Raw genomic sequence first — 18,364 nt, 5'->3', positions numbered from 1 at the left:
GGTTTGAGATTGATACGTGCGTGAGTTTCCTTTGGAGCTATCAGACAGTTCGGATAAGAGAGAGTCGACACTTGTGGTTGTGGTCACAGGTGCTGCATCTGAGTATAGTCCCATCACATCGTTCGAACCCCCATCTTGGCTCGAAGAATCCATAAGCCCTTCCAACTCTTTAAAAGGATCCATTGTTGAAACAGTTGTAGCCATTGGCTCGCCTAAGTCTAGTAAGTCTGGTGGCGGTTGAACAGGGGTTGGATTTTCCTTGGGGACAGTTGCGGGTTTGTTAACTGTTCCTTTTGCGGGCTTCTGACCACCAGAAGACTTTTTATCAGTTCTTGATGATGATGATCCACCAAACAAGGATGCAGCAAGTCTCTGTTTCTCGGGATCGATTTCTGGTTTCTTTGGTTCGTAACTGCTTCGAGGCTTTGAGCTAGATGAACCAACTCCTCCATCCGAGTGTGAAGTGGTACCATTTGCTGCTTGCTGAGTAGTGGAAGAAGCTGATGTGGTTGGTTGATAGCTCGGTCTACCCCATTTTTGCTTAACTCCATCGAGTCGCAGCTTGATCTCTGACGATTCTCGTTCAGACACCAAAGATGTTGAAATTGGCTGGTGTGACTCACTGTAATAAGAAGGCTCAGGTACTGGAACAAGCTCGGTCGAAGCTTGTGGTGGCACTGATGGCTTTGGAAGTTCATAGGCTTCGAATCGAAGGGTATGAGATGGAACTTCGTGATGATCCTGGGGATGGTAATCGGTTGTTTCAAACATCCCCGAGCGCTCTCTCTCAGAAATATAAGGCTGCGCTCCACTCTCGATAGCTTGTTGGATGTAGCCATTGAGAAATGAAAGTTCTTTATCAACCTAATTCAGAAATGGACCATAAGATTCAAGAAATCCACATTCGAAGGGAACGTATGAAGAGAGAACGTACCTCGATGTCTTCACAACTAGCATCTAAAGGGATTATAGTCTCAACAGCACGGGAATCTAGAGCAAGGAGAGCCTGAAGCTCATATGCACGTTGCTGAAGATCTGTTGAATGTGAAGCCAGTAGCTCTTCGATCAAAGATTGGCACTGTATTATAAAACCAGTCAGTCCATGACAAAGCAAGCTATAAATTAGGTTTTTAATTTCAGAACCATCTAAAGATACAGACCTCTGGCAAAACATCCACTTTTCTTCCAGATGCGATTTCAAATGCATAGATCTTCATCAGTGCAGAAACAGCATAACCCTTCAATCAGAAGAGAAAACCATTACTATTTCAGGCAGTAAACAGATAGCAACTGGACTAAGTTTGCATAAGTGGAAACATCACCGCTCTCATGTACATGTACTACCAAATAATCCTGATAATAAATCCACCGGGTAAGATTACATTTTAGGAAGAGGAGAGCACACAATGGGTTTAGTCACATTTTCAAGGAATTCAGTATACCATGGTGTCCTAATGCAACTTAAGAGTGGAGATCTAAGAAACAAGTCGAGTGTTTGAAGAAGCTACACCATACACAGAATTAAAAGGCCAGAACACCTAAGAAGGAAAAAATTTCGGTGCATAATATTTGAAAGCTGTGGAGCTACCTTTACAGTTTCATCACTTGAGTATGCGTCTGCCACATCGCACAGCTTTCCACTAATATAGGAGGCAGAATATTTCCCATCAGCTGTGCCGTATTCTCCCAAGACCCAAGAAATGACCTGAAGTTTAAAATCAAAAGTAAGAAGCATAAATTCAATGTGAAAAGAAAAAAATTCAAGAGATCAGAGAACAAAATCAACCTGAAGAAACAGGGATGGAAGCTTTGGCTCACTAATAAGCTGCAAATACGATTCCACCTGCATCAAGAAAAACACACTCATAAGCACAATACAAAAACATCAGACTGTATAAAACAACAAAACAAAACCTAAAAGTCAGAACGTGACTGGAGTTACTCAATACTAGATTTAAGATTGCAATTTCAGGTATCAACTCTATTCTCTGTTAAAAAAATCGTTCATATCACAGAAACACAAACTACTAATTTCTTTGCACATAAATGCAGAACGAACAGAAAAGGAAATGAACAACATACAGCTGATAATCTGAGCTTGCTGTCTGCATCATCATCGTCCTCTCCAAATCCTTCAGCAATCAAACGCATCAGATTATGTGCCACCTTAATATTTACCAGATCTCCTGCATGCTCGAAGACTTTATTCATGGTCTGCAGTACAGCCACAGTTATAATTCTATCAACTAAAACCAAGATTTTGTAATTATATTGTTCGGCCACAGTTACGAGGGAGATTGGCTTCCTACCTGGATGAACCATTGATTGCTTGGAGCAAATTGTTCAGCCAACTCAACACAACGAGATGCTATCTCAGTTTTGTAATGATTGTCATTGATACTAATCATGTAATCAATCATTCGGTCAACAATCACTTCTACATTAGAGGACTTGGTCATTTTGTACAACAATTCAAATGTTTTCCTCTTTAGTGTATCATCTGGATCCTGTTGGACAGTAGCAATCAAGCAAAACCAAACAAACAATGAGCTCACATGAAATAAAACAACTAAAAAAGTTTCCCCTGTTTCTGCTCACCTCCAAACAATCTATCACAGCAAGTTGGTGCTGCTCAGCAATATCTGGGCTTATTTTTATCAATCGACCAAGACCATCAATGCCCATGTACTTCAAATTGTGACTATCACTCTGCAAATAGTTTTCCAGGAATTTAGATACAATCATAAGGTAAACAAGAGTATCTGCATACATGTCAGGAAGATAAAAAAAAACCTTCAAAAACTTGGAGATAGCATCAGCAGCAGCTTCCAACAGCTTGGGATTTGGAAGTATACAAGAAATACATCGAATACACTCGTAAAGGATCGCATTTCCTATATTGGTAGATGAGTCACACTTTCTGAACAAATCTCCAAGCACCATAGACATGATTTCACTCGCATTCTTATCACCACTACCCAGCAACGCCATTATCTTCAGCAATTTGATCTAAAAAAAAAATATTTGACCCAAACCAAAGAACTTATCACCAGTTGCAAAAATTGAGTTCAACAAGGGAAAGACTTATCACCAGTTGCTAAGATACGAAACCTGGATGAAAGGTGCAGGCATCTGATGGTAATCGTAACTCTTNATCAAATCACTGACACCAAACGCACCGGAGATTTTTACCGGTGATTTCTCCGACGACGAATGATTTATTTAGACGATGTAATTGGATAGGATTTGGGGCTAAATCCGATGAGAAATCGGAAATTTGACCATGCGAAATGAGATTTGATTGTTCCGATGATTGTTTTCCCGAGAGCGGTGGTTGATGAGTCTGGTCCGGTGGAGTTCTCAGATCTGAGGAGAGTGTGAAATTGGAGATGAGAAAAACGTGAAGAGAAGAAGAAGAGTTTAGTAACGAGAAAAAAGAGTTTTGTCTGAGTTTGTTTTTTTTTTTTTTTTTTTTTTTTTTTTATGCAATAGATGGATGCAAACTCAAACATGATATGATGNAGTTTTTTTTTTTTTTTTTTTTTGTTTGCTTTTTAGCGTTCAATAGAGAGAGCCACAGCCACACCAGGGCCAGGCGGTCCCCAATCGCTAAAAACCAACACGCGTGTAACAGTAAATTTAGAGGTGTTTTAACCGGGATCCGGTTTTTGTATTGGTTCGCTTCCATATGTTAAAAGTTTTGGTTCGGTTTGGAATTGTCAAAGTTACTAAACTGAAAAATGTCAACAAAACAAAAAAGAAAAATACTTGGGTTCTATTTGATTTTTAGAGTTTTATTTTAGTATTTAAATTAGAGGTTGGACCTCTAAAGATAAAACCTCTATTCTATTTGATTTTTCTGCTATTGTAAGTTTCGGGAGATTATTTTCTGCTATTGTACGTTTCAGCAATCATCTCAATCATACCTAAAAAATACTCATTTTTCGCCTCGCCAATCTTGTCATTATCCCATGGAATGCCAAATTTCTTTGAGCTAGAGTTTTCACCACTGCAAATATCCTCAGTAATATTTCTCTCCAATGGTTTGTTTCTCTCTTTAGTTCTTCCTGAGCATGCTTATCAATTGTTTGATTCTTTTGTCATCTCACCTCCAACTATGTCCAATGTGTCATACAAATGATATGACCATGAGAGCTTTCATGTTCTTTTAGCCTTTTTGAAAAATTTCTCCAATCATCATACCTTGTGGTTGCCAAGTAACCACCAGTTTTATCATGCATGAACGACTTGTAGCAAAAACAAAAAGTTTTATCCAAAGCTTTTGATTATATGAACCATCGTCTATCTTATTTCTCTTCATTTACCATATCTCTTATGTAGAATGATTGAGAGAAATGCCTACCAATAGCATCTTTAGGAAATCGATAATTGCTCGATAGCCTTGGTGTAAGACCAGCTTTTACCAACAGGTCTCTCAATCTCATATCAATGTTCCCTAGTTCCCAGGATCAGAATTATCAGACATTTGTCCTCTTTGCTCCTCACTTTTCTCCTTTTCCTTTCCAATTTCATCTTGACGAGTCTCTTCACGTTCACTTGATTTCTCACGCTCAAGCTCAACATTATTCTGACCAATATCATTAACGTCCTCATCTTCGTCTCTTTCAATATCAATGTTAGAACTTTCAGGTTTTTCAGCTCTCTTTATATACCTTAAAAGAGAATTAGCTTGAGACTTTATAAACGCATCTCGTTTATCCTTTTTCTTTCTTTGAAGTGCTCTTGATGGTTGGCTTTTTATTATTCCACATGGTTTGCTCTTATTAACTTCAGATGTTTATTGCTTTTCTTTTCATGGTATCAATGTAAAGATTTTATACCATTTTCAAATTTGTGACAAAGTTACAGGAGAAACAAGTAGCAGAAGAAAGAAAATCTACAGAAGATAAAATACAACAACACAATTCAACCTGCAAAGAGAATGAAATGAGAGCTCATGGCCAAACCGCGAAATGAAACACCGATTTCAAACTGTGAAGGTTTATTGCTTTTCTTAGCTCGAGATTGAGTCTAAGATGGCGGCATTTTTTCTAAATAAACAGAAAAATAGATGAATTATACAAAAAAATCAAATCAATCATGAAACATAACATTGAAACATATTTGTATATATTTAAACTTCTTTCACGTGACAAAAGGCTTACGAATTTAAACCAACAAGAAACAACAATCTGAATCAAATTTGATTTCTACCTTGATACTTTTCTATTATTTTATTCCCACAATCACAAAACAAGTATAATAATAGTAATCATAGTCATACATTCATCCCCTTTATAAACGGAAGTACACAATATTGTTTTGTAAACTATATAATTTTAATAAATTGGTTATAAATAGGTTATACATTAATGATAAATTAATTGGTTACAGATAGATTATACCGAAAATCTTAAAGAGAATATTCTAAAGAATCATATCATCTAACTTATCATATTAATTTCCTTTATTAAATTATTCATTAAATAAAATCTTTTGATATCTAACTTAACATATTAATTTGTTAATTATTGATATATCATGGTTTTTTAGGTGTTTTTAGCCATGATATAAGTCTTATTTATATAGTCTTTTGGTATTTTTAGAGTCCTTTTGAGTCTTTATAGGATTTAGCATGGATGGGAGCATAATGGAGATAAATAGGAGGATTTGAAGCACATTCAAGCATTGAGGCTAAGCTCTGAAGTTGGGAGACAAGTTCAGAGATATGCATCGGTCGATGCAAGTTATAGTGTCGATCGATGCATCATTCGATAGAAGAATCATAAGTTTTCTCACAAGTTTTGAAGATTTACAAAGTTGCCCCAAAGTTTTCCATATTTGCGTCATTAGTCCCTGGAAGTGTTTAGGAATATAAATAGGATTTTTGGGTCATTGTTTAGACCTAAGTTATTTTCTGCAACCTTTTTGAGAGAAGAAATATTGGGGCAATATTTTGGAAGAGAGATCTGAACTCCTTCGAGAGAAGAATTCTTAAACTCCCGTCTTACTTCTTAATATCTATTGCTTATTATTCAGAAAAGATGTTTTGTTCTTCATTGAATATGTATGAGTAGTTTGCTTGTTAGGTTCAGAGTTTTTCACAGGGATTTTATGATTTATTAGATTTGTTTATTTAGGGTTCAATTATCTTCTATGATATTCATCTTAGGTTGTTCTTCATATTAATTCTTGATTGATCAGATAGAATTAATAACTTAGGAAAATAAATTGATATGAGAATATAATTGATTTTCCTGATAAAACCTTTTGATTAGCAAAATTACTTTTTGCAAAGAGATTTGAATTAGAGATTTTGTGAACTTATCTAAACTTGATTTTATTGCTGGTTTTTAACTTGAATTTTGCAAAGAGATTTGGATTTTTCGGGTTTTAAAACTTAGATAATATTTGCAGTGAGAACTGATTTATTTTACAATTGTGTTTAGAGTACAAGAACGGTGCTTAATTATTGAATCATGCTTGCTTAATTAATTGATCTGATTTTCTATGATTTCCTGAGAATTTCCATAGGCCTAACGTTTCGTCCATCTGAATTTTACATCTCTTTTATTTTCTGTTTATTCTTGCAATTTAATTAGAATATTTCTGTTTAGCATAATAAAAAATTATTAAATCTTCTGTGTGAATCTAGAGTCTTTGTGGATTCGATCCCTAAGTACTATAATTGATCTTCTAATTTGAGAGAGTAGCTCTAGGGTAAATTTAAGCATATCAATTATCATTATACTCCACCTCTCATTTTTATATATGAGTCTATTTTGTGAAACAAAGAAATTATCATATTATTTATTATAATTAAAAATAGTTTTATTTCCGGATATACCATAAGTTGAATTTTTAAAAACAAATAGAAATTGTTCAATCTATAACATATTCAAGCTTTAGTAATAATATTTTTTTAAAAATAATATCTATTGAATTAAAAATTTTACTAAGTAACGGGTCAAAATTTGAATATTTAAATTCAATTTCATATTTTTTGTTGAATTTTATAATTTTATATAATATAATAAACTTTAAATAATTTATTTTGAAATATTTTTAATATATTGAAACTTGATATAAAAGTAAGAAACTATAAACACTCTAAATTGATTTGTTATAGCAATGTCAATAATATGTCACTATAATATGAAACAATTTTAAGAAACCAAGTATATTAAAACAAAAAGTATAACAATGTATTAAATTACTCATAATATAATAACTTGCTTTTTAAAAACCAAATTTACAAAATTATGTCTTATAATGACATTCAAGTCATGATGTAGAATATACATTGTTGAAATAACTTCACATATATAACTTAATACAACATATTTTAAATATAAAATATACAAAATTTTATATAAAATAAAATTTAACTAGTGTTATAACACGGATTCTTATCTAAAATCATTAACAATATAAAACTTATAAAATAGGTTTCTTTTTCTCAAGCCATCATATTTTGCATATGATTTTATTGCATAATGTTTTATCCAAAAAAACATTTAAAAACAATCACATAAATTATATTTTATATAGAAATTACAATAGAAATAAAATGAATTTCAACTCGTGCTCTAGTGCGGATCTTAATCTAGTTCATTAATACTAATCCAACACCAATCTATGTATGTAAACACTAAAACTAGTTCATTCTTATCTTGTCTAGAAACTTTTTAATCAAAATCCAGCATTCAAATCAAGGTACGTACCTTGATCTTTTAGAAAGTTGAAAACTCTTTGATTTTGTTGCTTCAAGGAAGTCTTCCATTGGAACTTTTTTACCAAACAAAAAAAATTTCTTAACAAGATATTTAAGTAATATTTTATTAACAGGTTTAATTCCCAGAAAAAATGGTAAAAACTAAAAGAAAACCCATCAAAAAAAATTTATAAAAAAGCTTAGATAAATTTTTTTAGCATAAGAAGCCTATAAAAAAATTCTAAATATGCCCCCTATATTTTCATGCCGTAATCTTTGGCTTTACTAAATTTGTTTCATGGGCCGGACCTGTGGGCCGAGCCTGCTTCTAGTAACCGGGAGTCTATATATACAAACACTCATGTACATCGAAACGTCTACAGAATATGGTGCATTGATGGGATTAGCACAACGACATAAATGGAGTTATAATGCATACGTTTTTACCAGGATGGTGTACAAATGCTTTTACGAGCCATATTATATCATATACAAAACATACATATATGATCCATCCACCAAAATCTAGAGAAAATACATAACATAGACATTTTTTTTTTTTGTGAATAACATAACATAGACATTACAGAACTGTTTCTTTACTAGATCTAAATAGTTCCTTAGATGTTGGTGTTAGAGTTTTCATAGGTTGAATCTTAAATTTGAGTGAAGATGTCCCTAAAATTTCTGATTAACATCGCTCTCGTTGATGAAGACACTTATTGGTTATCTGTGTTTCTTTAAAGATTTGTGGATTTGTTGTGATCTAGTTGCATTGCTAGGTTGTTTATGGACCAAGAAACCAAAACTAACCAACCGTTGATATTTTTTCTACATTACGGAGATGGGTTTTTGAAATACTGGCCTAACGAAGTCGTTTCGTAAACACAAAGAGTGTGGTGTGGAGTGACGTCGTGTTTACGTTTAATAAGTTTTCTGAGAATTACTTAGATGATCAATCTCCATCAACTAGCAACACTATCACCATCGATCAACCTTGATCTCACTATCCTCGCCAAACACGTTTAGGCAGGCCTCAAAATTTGATAAAACGCTGTTTTTCTTTCTAAACGCTGATTCTCAACGCTACAGTAGCTGTAGTTTGATTATTATTTTAGATATAACAACATTTCCAAAAATATTATTGATCAAATAGCATGTGTGAATTTATAACGTAAAATACGGATTAGAATGTTAAATGCATATAATGGCGACCGTCTTTGATTATAAAATAACTCGTCTTCATATATTTAAATATTTCAAAATTTCTACATATTTAAAATACCCAAACAAGTTTAATTAATGTGTATATATTAATATCACTTCTTTTTTTCTCACACAGCCTCTTGTCTTTTTATAAAAGTAAAATTTTATCTTTTACTTTCTTTCCTTTAAGTAAAAATAATTTTTAATATTATATTTTTTTCTTTTTTGGCTCTAACTATTTAATAAAAATATTTAATCTAGAACAATTTATCATGGGGAATATTACACTACTCTAAACTATTTTGTTCTATGAGGAAATAAACTAATTTAACAAGAAGTGATCTCCCGTTGGAAGGGATTGATGAGAAAGTTTTGGAACTTCTAAGGTTACACAAAATAAAAACAAAAAATGAAATAGTATCTTTGAGTTTGTTTATCAATTAGATCAAGTTTCTTTGCTTTCTAATTAATTTTGAGAGGGATTAAAAAAAAAAATACTACACATTCTGGGTGTGACGTTTGTCTTGAGTCTCACCCGGTACTGATGGCTTGGCTTTAGACGCAAACGCTCCGAGAATAGCAACCAGCGTTGTAACGCACAAAACGCCAGACCCTGCGAACACTCCGTCTTTTACAAGGTAACACTCACGGTTTAGCCACCCTTTGCCGTATCTCTGCTCTCTGTTCATGCTTGCACCACCGCATATCAACGTAACCGCAACCGCAAAATTAACCCTGCAATTAATTCGTGTGTTATACAATTACGTAACTGCAAAATTTAATCAAGATTATGACACGAACGGCTACGAGAACTAGATCACTAAACTGCTAGGTATTTAAACATATTTGTTTCTTGTTGGTATAAACTATGATGTAATAAGCATCGTCTTACCAAGAAATCAACAGAAGAATTATACAAAGCGGTGTAGTTCCGGTTTTGACCGTTTTCAAGAAACCTCTACATACCACAACGTTTCCGACGATCTGAGCAACGGAAACACAGACCAAAGCAGCGATCCCAAACCCGAAAGCATGATTTTCGGGTAAATAACATGATTCTCCGTCCCATTTCAGATCTTTCCCCTTAAAAAAAACGTCAAACTTTTAGCAAATTTTTAAACCCGAAATCATGTTCTTAGAACACAAAAAGGATGACTTAAGCAACAAGTCATTTGAGAATTCATTTACCTTAGCCTTCTGAAACTCAGCCGAAAGGCACAGGACGAACGCGGCAAGACCAAAGAGAAAGATGAACATGAAAAAGAAAAAAAAATTGGGTCGCCCATTCCGGGTATGTTGTTCTTGAACCTCCATTGATTTGTCCTTACATCACAGAGAGAAGAGGAGATTACTTGAGACTTACTCCACTATGACAGAGAATAACTATTTGTGTTTGCTGACGTATACATGTTTGTAAAGAGTGGATTTGTTCTTTGTTGTTATGGTTGGGTTGTTGGGTTCTTTGCTTTGCTTTTGTGTTAATTAATAAACTTTTTTTTTTTCGTGTGTGAATCTTAAGACTTAAGAGGGTGAAAAGAAGAAGAAACTTTTGTGTTAACTATTTATGATTATCAACAAATCATTTAACATCATATTAATCTGGGTCTGCGAGTGAACATATGAAATTGTTGCATAATGGGTGCTTTTGATTATTTTTATTTAAAATAATGATTATTTATATATTTTCACCGTATGATGTCGTATTCTCAAAATAATGAATGGATATTTTACTGTAGTTAATACTTTATACACTACGTAACGAATTTTTTTTTTGTCTAATAAGAACAATTGTAGTAATAGAAATTTTTTTGAGTGGAGAATGGAAACATAAGAATGAACAAATATTGAAGATAACAATAGGGATTCAAGTTTTAAAATCAAGAATTTCTATAGACCAAAAAATCCATAGATGTTAAAATTCTGGAAATTTGTGAGGGGAAAAGTGTTAGATACGTTTCGTAATTTTATTTTGTTTTCTACTAGATTCTCGTATAGTACTGTGCAACATACATGCCTATATGGTTGCAACAAAGTGAGATTCTATTTTACGAACTTCTACAGTTAAAACGTACCCAACTTCTCGTAATACCAGTTTTTTTTTCGGTTACCAATTAAATTTAAAACTTTGATATAGAGAAGATTAGTTGGTCAACAAAGACACGATAATTTTATACGACCAAGATATTTGAAACCACGTTATTATTTCTCGAATCGTTAAACAGTCCATCATCAGGTGGAACAAATTCATCATCAGTGATATGATTAAGTTGTTTTTTAATCGTCTTTAGGAATGCACTTTCGAGCGGTGGTGAGCTTCACGGGTTTGGTCTTGAGGACAGGGTTTCGCTCGAAGAAGTTGGTCGGTCGGAGCTCAAAGCCACCAGATAAAGTAGGCATCGTTGGGTAATCTTCCTGGCTAGGAACATGGTGGAAACCGATGGTGTACCACATCACTAGATCTTTATTCTCTATTTTCCTATTCCTGTCATATTCATTCAAATACATAATTTTAGTCTCTCCCGATCTAGAAAACTTATATACATTTTCTCTTTTGACAAAAAAAAAACATTTTCTCTTAAACACAAAACATTACAAAAACCTTACATAGGTATAATCTTTGTCATCAAATTATATATATTTTAGCCAAAAATATATCATAATTATATTGTCCAATACTCCAAAGTCATCTCGGCACAAAAAAATAATTTACTAAGGTATTTTTTTACTATTGTTTAAATACTTTATGAATTGTTGTAAACACGAAACTTCAATATTTTTTTTATCAGCTCATGTTTTAGGTAACTTCAGAATATATTTGTTAACTTAAAAGGTTGATTAAATAAAATTTCAAAATTAAATTTGATAATACGTTAGGTATTAAAATTTGATGATAGGAAGATGTCAATTACCTTTCAGACCACACGGCTAACGTATCGTCACCTTGGCTCCTGTCAGCGTACAAACCACCTGCCCAAACCTCCGACCTGTTATATGGCGTGATCCACACGTTATAGTTGGTGAATGCAGCCCGAATCTGTGGGTAATCATCTTGAGCCAAAAGAGGGCCTGCAGCGGATCCATGAAGTAAACGGTATCCAACCTCATTGCCATGCTTCGTTTTCCGGTTAGGGTTAACCACCACCAGCTCTTCCGCTTTCAACCCTAGTTTCACCCGAGCCTCTGCCTCGGTCTTGGCCGTCTTTGGCCTCGATGTCCAATAGCTTCTCCTTGGTGTGTTAACAGATTCTGGAGCCCTCTTGGTCACAAGCTCGTTACGGACAAAGGAATTGTCCGAACCATCAATGTCAAGATCAAGACGGAATATCACGAAATGGTCGTGGTTAACACCGACGGTGTTGTCAGCGACAATTGTCCCGTGTATGTCCTCTCCTTTTTTTATTTCTGATGTGTGAATATATTCTACCGGTTTAATTTCTAGAACACCGGTTAAGCCAACCTGTTGGTATATATACAAATTAGAATTAGCCAATCAGGGTTGAACATATTGATTGAACCAACTTACTGAAACAGAACTTAGCTTTGTATCAATCGCTGTTTTATTTTCTTCACATCTAGAAAGAAACAGAGCCCAATCGAGTATGTACCAATATTTAGTTGACATGTACTGATGTACATAAAACAGAATTTGATATCATCAAATTATAAATTCATACTCGTATTATATTTTTTTCTATGCAAACAAGACTAAACTAAACCAACTGAAAATTATCATACCGTATGAGCCCACAAAAAGAAAACATGAATCATGAAAATCAAACCTAATGATTCAATTACGATTTGATTTGATGTCATTGTTCCTTTTTCTAAATCTGCTCTTTTTGGCATCGTTGTTCAATTATGATTCACGTGATTCATGTTGGTGTCATTTCAAATTAATAAAGGAAAGGTACACTATACATATTATAGATTATAGATAAAGTTAAGAAGAGACTGTTTTACCCCCATTTTGATGGAACCACTAGGCTTGAACTCATAATCAACTATGTAGTCATAGTTTCCCACGGTGGTCACAATCCGGGCTACAAGACTTACGTCCGGTCTAACCTCCGTAATCTGCATCATCATATTATAAACAAATATAAATCATGTATTTTATTATATCATATAAATAATTTTTGATAACATTAACACAGCTTACTTCTAAGTTTGGGATTTCAGCTTCCGTATGTCGCCACATGATATCTCCAGCATATTTTTCGAAAATACATATAGCATTTGGGATTTTTGCGGGGGTTCCATCTTGACCTGCAAAAATCCCGTCCATAAAAACTGCACCAGCTGGACAATCAGTGTATGGCTCAAGAGACACGGCACATTGACCACAGCCGAAATCGCCACAGTCAAGATAAGTAATGAAATACCAATCATCAGTTGGATCCATGTAAGGTATGAACATCTCCGACAAATGACCTTTGTATAGGACTTGCCGATATTTGTTTACGTCCATGTCGAAAATGGAAGCTAGGGAGATAACGATACCAGCTCGAACGTCGAAGGATAAGTGAAATTCCCAATTTGCCCATCTAGGCATCATCATATTCATATGTATGAAATTAGTAAGCGGGATAAATATACAGGTATCATCAATTTGCATGCATGTTCATCCTCATATGCATATGTATGAAATTAGTATGTGGGATACAAAAGGTATCATCAGTATGCATGCAATCTTTCTTTCATAATGTTTACATGAACGCCTAATTTGAACAAAGGATTTCAAAGATAAGCACTACAACAAATATGTACATTGATAGCAGACGGATATAGCTCATTTTCCGTCACTGCTATGAAAGATGAGATTTTTTTTCGCTTACTTTTTAATAGCATCTTATTAACGCTATGATAGGAAAATTATGTAGCGGGAAACAAAAGTGACTTTTGTCCGCCAATACTTAGTGAAATTATTCACTTAATCGCCAAATAAAAAAAAAACCCAAAAACTCGACACACTCTCTCTCTCTCTCTCGTTACAACCTAAGCTCAACCTAAGAAGATTTCTTCTTCTAAATTCTCTGTGTGTGCTCAAATTCTTCTAAATTTCTTATCAATTCTTCAGTTTTATCGCCGTTTGTGAAAAGCCCCAATTTCGCCGTTTGTGAAAAGCCCCAATTTCGCCCTAAATCTCCATATCCATCGCAATTGATAGCTCGAATCCATTTTTGAGGCATGTCTTTCTTCTTCCTCCTAATTTCGTTATTTGTTTCGATTATTTGTGATTTCAAACAGCTTTTGATTTCGATAAGGGTCAGATTTAGTTATCTGTTTTGTTAGGGTTCGATTTATCTAGATTTATTTCGTTATCTGTTTTTTAGGGTTCGATTATTTACAGATTTTGAGAATGTGGAGTTTCGAATCCATCTGTTTTGTTAGGGTTCGATTATTTACAGATTTGACTCAAAAATAGCTTTTGGATTTGAGTATTTGCGCCTTCATAAACTGAACGATTTTTTTTTTTTCCCAAGTGTTGGTGATTGAAATGTTGGGGAACTGAAGCTTCTCATTTCTCTGTACTCACACAACAGGTTAGTATCACTCAACCAATAGTTAAACATTATTATTACACACGAATATTGGTGATTGCTATGTTTTGTCCTTTGAGTCTGATTCGTATAAATAGTGATTAGATTAGTGAGATTTTACACAGTTAGATATTGGTTTAAGAGCATCTGTATGTGTCTGAAGTAGTGCAGTATTGTCTGAATTGTTGCTTAATGTGAGCTTTGTATAATATGTATCTCTATTTTATCTATAAAGGTTAAAATTTATATTATAACATATAATGTTGGACAAGGCATGGGTGCATCTATGCAGGTAAGGAATTATATTTCATAATTAGGTTTTATTTTGGGTTTGGATACTTTAAGATGTTCTTTTAGTTATGATTTTTTTCTTTAATTATCCATTGAAGAGCTGATCCTGGTTATAAAAGTGGAGCTTGGAAATTTGTAAGGGATGTGTCTGCGGCTTTAGGTGACATAGAAATGATAATATGTCCTTGTAAAGACTGTCGTAATGTAGTACGACAGTTAAACAGTGTTGTGGTTGAGCATCTTGTAATAAGAGGGATGGATGAGGCATACAAGGTGCATAGTGATTGGTATCATCATGGAGATGTGAAGTCAGTAGATGAATTTCAAAGTAAACCAACTCAGTGGAATGAGGAAGTTTTTGAGTTATATAAAGCTGCTGAATTTTTTGATCAAGAGTTGGCTTTTAGAGGTGACTTAGCTGACCAACCTGTGGGCGACTTAAGTGAGATTGCAGAGGGTGAGGACCAACAAGAGGATGAGTTCCTTGCAAAGATCCGGGATGCTGAAACCCCACTATACCCTAGCTGTTCAAACCACAGCAAGTTATCGGCTATTGTGACTTTGTTTAGGATTAAGACACATAATGGCTGGTCGGATAAGAGCTTCAATGAACTGCTTCAGACATTGCCAAGCATGTTGCCAGATGGTAATGTCTTTCACACATCATTGTATGATGTCAAGAAATTTTTAAAGAGCTTTCATATGGGATATGAAAAGATCGACGCATGTGTTAATGATTGCTGCCTCTTCAGAAAGAAGTTAAAGAAGCTTGATAAATGTCCCAAATGTAATGCTTCACGGTGGAAGACTAATAAGCGGACTAATGAGGTAAAGAAAGGTGTCCCACAGAAAGTATTAAGATATTTTCCAATTATACCAAGGCTGAAGAGAATGTTCAGATCAGAGGACATGGCTAAGGACTTACGGTGGCATTACACTAACAAGAGCACTGATGGAAAACTTCGACATCCAGTAGATTCTGTTACATGGGCTCAGATGAATGAGAAGTATCCTTCATTTGCAGCTGAAGAAAGGAACATACGGCTTGGGCTGTCCACAGATGGATTTAATCCATTCAACATGAAGAATAGTAATTATAGTAGCTGGCCTGTGCTATTGGTAAACTACAATTTGCCTCCTCACCTTTGTATGAAGAAGGAGAATATAATGTTGACATTATTGATTCCTGGTCCACAACAACCAGGTAATAATATTGATGTCTACCTAGAACCTCTTATTGAGGATTTGAATCATCTGTGGAAGAATGGAGAGCTAACGTATGATGCTTTTAGTAAAAGTACATTTACTCTAAAGGCAATGCTTCTCTGGACCATTAGTGATTTTCCTGCGTATGGAAATCTTGCTGGTTGTAAAGTAAAAGGTAAAATGGGATGTCCTATGTGTGGGAAAAATACTGATAGTATGTGGTTGAAGTTTAGCAGGAAACATGTCTACATGTGTCATAGAAAAGGTTTGGCTCCAACACACAGATATAGGGAAAAGAAGACTTGGTTTGATGGAAAAGTTGAGCATAGGAGAAAGTCAAGAATTTTAACTGGTCATGAAGTTCATCAGAATCTGAAAAACTTCCAAAATGATTTCGGAAATGTGAAAAAGGCTGGGATGAAGAGAAAGAGAACTGTCTATAAAGAACCAGTGTTTGACAGTGATGATGATGAAAGTGAATCCGATGAAGATGAGGAAGTAGAAGTAGATGAAGATGAGTTATCAAGGTGGAAGAAAAGATCCATTTTATTTACTCTGCCTTATTGGGAGGATCTACCAGTACGGCATAATTTGGATGTAATGCACATAGAAAAGAATGTGACTCACAGCATTGTATCCACATTGTTGCATTGTGGAAAATCTAAGGATGGTCTTAATGCTCGTAAGGATCTTCAACATCTTGGTCTAAGAAAAGAGTTGCATCCTACCACAAAAGGAAAGAGAACATATCTTCCAGCAGCACCTTGGTCTTTGTCCAAGAATGAGAAGAAGATTTTTTGCAAACGACTATTTCATTTTAAAGGTCCAGATGGATACTGTTCTAATATTTCAAGAGGAGTTTCAGTAGAAGAGTGTAAGGTAGGAGGTCTGAAATCACATGATTATCATGTCTTGATGCAACAGCTTCTCCCGGTTGCACTTAGAGGATTGTTACCAAAAGGTCCTAGAACAGCAATACTACGGCTATGCGCATTCTTCAATCATTTGTGTCAGAGAGTTATTGATATTGAGGTTATTACAGTATTGGAAGCTGAAATTGTAGAAACGCTTTGTATGTTTGAAAGGTTTTTCCCTCCAACCTTCTTTGATATCATGGTACACTTGACTGTTCATCTAGGAAGAGAAGCTAGACTAGGAGGACCTGTGCATTTTAGGTGGATGTACCCATTTGAGAGGTATATGAAAGTTCTAAAAGATTTTGTAAGAAATCCTGCAAGACCAGAGGGTTGTATAGCAGAGTCATATCTTGCAGAAGAAAGCATGCTGTTTTGTAATGAGTTTCTGAAAAAGACAACCAATGTAGAAGAAAAACCTGAGAGGAATGTAGAGTATGTGAACAGCTCTATATTAGAAGGTCGTCCAATATCAGCAGGAACGTCATTCACTCTTACTGAAATGGAGAAGAATATAGCCCATCTTGCTGTCATTCAAAATACAGCTGCCTTTGATCATTATGTGGAGTAAGTTACTTGTGTATTTCATTCCTTATAAATTATAAGGTCAAAATTATGCTGCTGATAGTTTCTTTTCGTATTTATGATTTGGTAGTATGCATTTGCAATATCTACAAGACTCAAATCCAAGGTGTAGACGTGATGCAACATATTTATGGTCTATGCATTCTAAGAATTTTGCTGCTTGGTTAAAAGGACAGGTGAGTAAAGTTATGAATTTGATGAGTCTGTTTATAAATCTATAGTAGACTCATTCATAATTTTGATTAGTCTGTTTAATTTTGTAGATATCTATTACTTCTGATGGACATGAAGACATAGTTAAATGGCTAGCATATGGTCCACGGTGTACTGCAAGGTCCTATACTGGTTATATAGTTAATGGACAACGTTTTCACACATACTCACTTGAAAGGCAGAGTCAGAACAGTGGTGTTTATTATGAGGCAACGGCTATGTGTAGATCTAGTGCTAAGGATACTTCACAAGTAGTTGATTTGGTGTCATATTATGGGAGAATTACTGACATCATATTGTTGGACTACCATGTGTTCTATGTGCCGATATTTAGATGTAACTGGGCAGTAAAAGGTAATGGAGTTAAAGTGGAAGATGGGTTCACACTTGTTAACTTAAATCAGAGCCAAGTAAGCTTTCAGAAGGATCCGTATATTCTAGCATCTCAAGCAAAGCAAGTATTTTATTCAAGTGAAGATGGATCAAGTTGGTCTGTTGTTATGAGAGGTGCTTCAAGAAGATATAGTAAAGAAGATGTTCAGTCTGGAAATGCAGATATAATTGGTCCATTGCCAGTAGATGTTGACATGGATACTGAAATGGATGAAGCTGAATATGCTAGATCTGATTGTGAAGGCATATATGTGCAAGAGTAGATTCTTGATTCATTTATATATATATATATATATATATAT

At 34.5% G+C, this 18,364-nt stretch overlaps 4 protein-coding genes across 6 annotated transcripts in view; 1 reads left to right on the top strand and 3 right to left on the bottom strand.

The window, feature by feature from the left end:
• On the bottom strand, window positions 1–3,147 carry LOC104743704 (AP-4 complex subunit epsilon-like; the record flags this gene model as incomplete). The annotated part of the gene is made up of 10 exons (XM_019236144.1): window positions 3,112–3,147; window positions 2,794–3,009; window positions 2,599–2,709; window positions 2,310–2,507; window positions 2,083–2,214; window positions 1,787–1,843; window positions 1,589–1,705; window positions 1,161–1,238; window positions 935–1,078; window positions 1–864 (listed from the first exon to the last, which is right to left on the bottom strand). Coding segments are annotated over exons 1-10 (1,938 nt in total), but the record flags the coding sequence as incomplete, so codon positions are not given.
• On the bottom strand, window positions 9,260–10,458 carry LOC104741774. The gene is made up of 3 exons (XM_010462689.2): window positions 10,109–10,458; window positions 9,813–10,003; window positions 9,260–9,655 (listed from the first exon to the last, which is right to left on the bottom strand). Exons 1-3 carry the CDS (start codon window positions 10,232–10,234, stop codon window positions 9,418–9,420), a joined length of 555 nt encoding a protein of 184 aa, XP_010460991.1. The 5' UTR covers window positions 10,235–10,458; the 3' UTR covers window positions 9,260–9,417.
• LOC104741773 (primary amine oxidase-like) overlaps window positions 11,032–18,364 on the bottom strand; it is a 12,283-nt gene continuing 4,950 nt past the window's right edge. For both annotated transcript variants that reach the window (XM_019236198.1, XM_010462688.1), the window contains exons 2-5: window positions 13,080–13,464; window positions 12,881–12,994; window positions 11,830–12,377; window positions 11,032–11,402 (exon numbers count right to left, since the gene is read on the bottom strand). In XM_019236198.1, coding sequence (XP_019091743.1) covers window positions 11,195–11,402; window positions 11,830–12,377; window positions 12,881–12,994; window positions 13,080–13,464 — 1,255 coding nt within the window. In that variant the 3' untranslated portion in view covers window positions 11,032–11,194. The remainder of the gene's footprint in view (window positions 11,403–11,829; window positions 12,378–12,880; window positions 12,995–13,079; window positions 13,465–18,364) is intronic.
• On the top strand, window positions 13,980–18,334 carry LOC104741772. Of its 2 annotated transcripts, XM_019236197.1 has the most exons (4): window positions 13,980–14,463; window positions 14,850–17,438; window positions 17,527–17,632; window positions 17,720–18,334. In XM_019236197.1, the coding sequence occupies exons 2-4, from the start codon at window positions 14,923–14,925 to the stop codon at window positions 18,323–18,325; spliced, it is 3,228 nt and encodes a 1,075-aa protein (XP_019091742.1). In that variant the 5' UTR covers window positions 13,980–14,463; window positions 14,850–14,922; the 3' UTR covers window positions 18,326–18,334. The 2 variants fall into 2 exon arrangements, with proteins under 2 accessions (XP_019091742.1, XP_010460988.1); XM_010462686.1 differs by having other exon boundaries at window positions 13,980–17,438.

Source organism: Camelina sativa, chromosome 14 (assembly GCF_000633955.1).
Source record: "Camelina sativa cultivar DH55 chromosome 14, Cs, whole genome shotgun sequence".
Lineage (NCBI taxonomy): Eukaryota > Viridiplantae > Streptophyta > Magnoliopsida > Brassicales > Brassicaceae > Camelina > Camelina sativa.
This window is presented reverse-complemented; position numbering and strand designations above follow the sequence as displayed.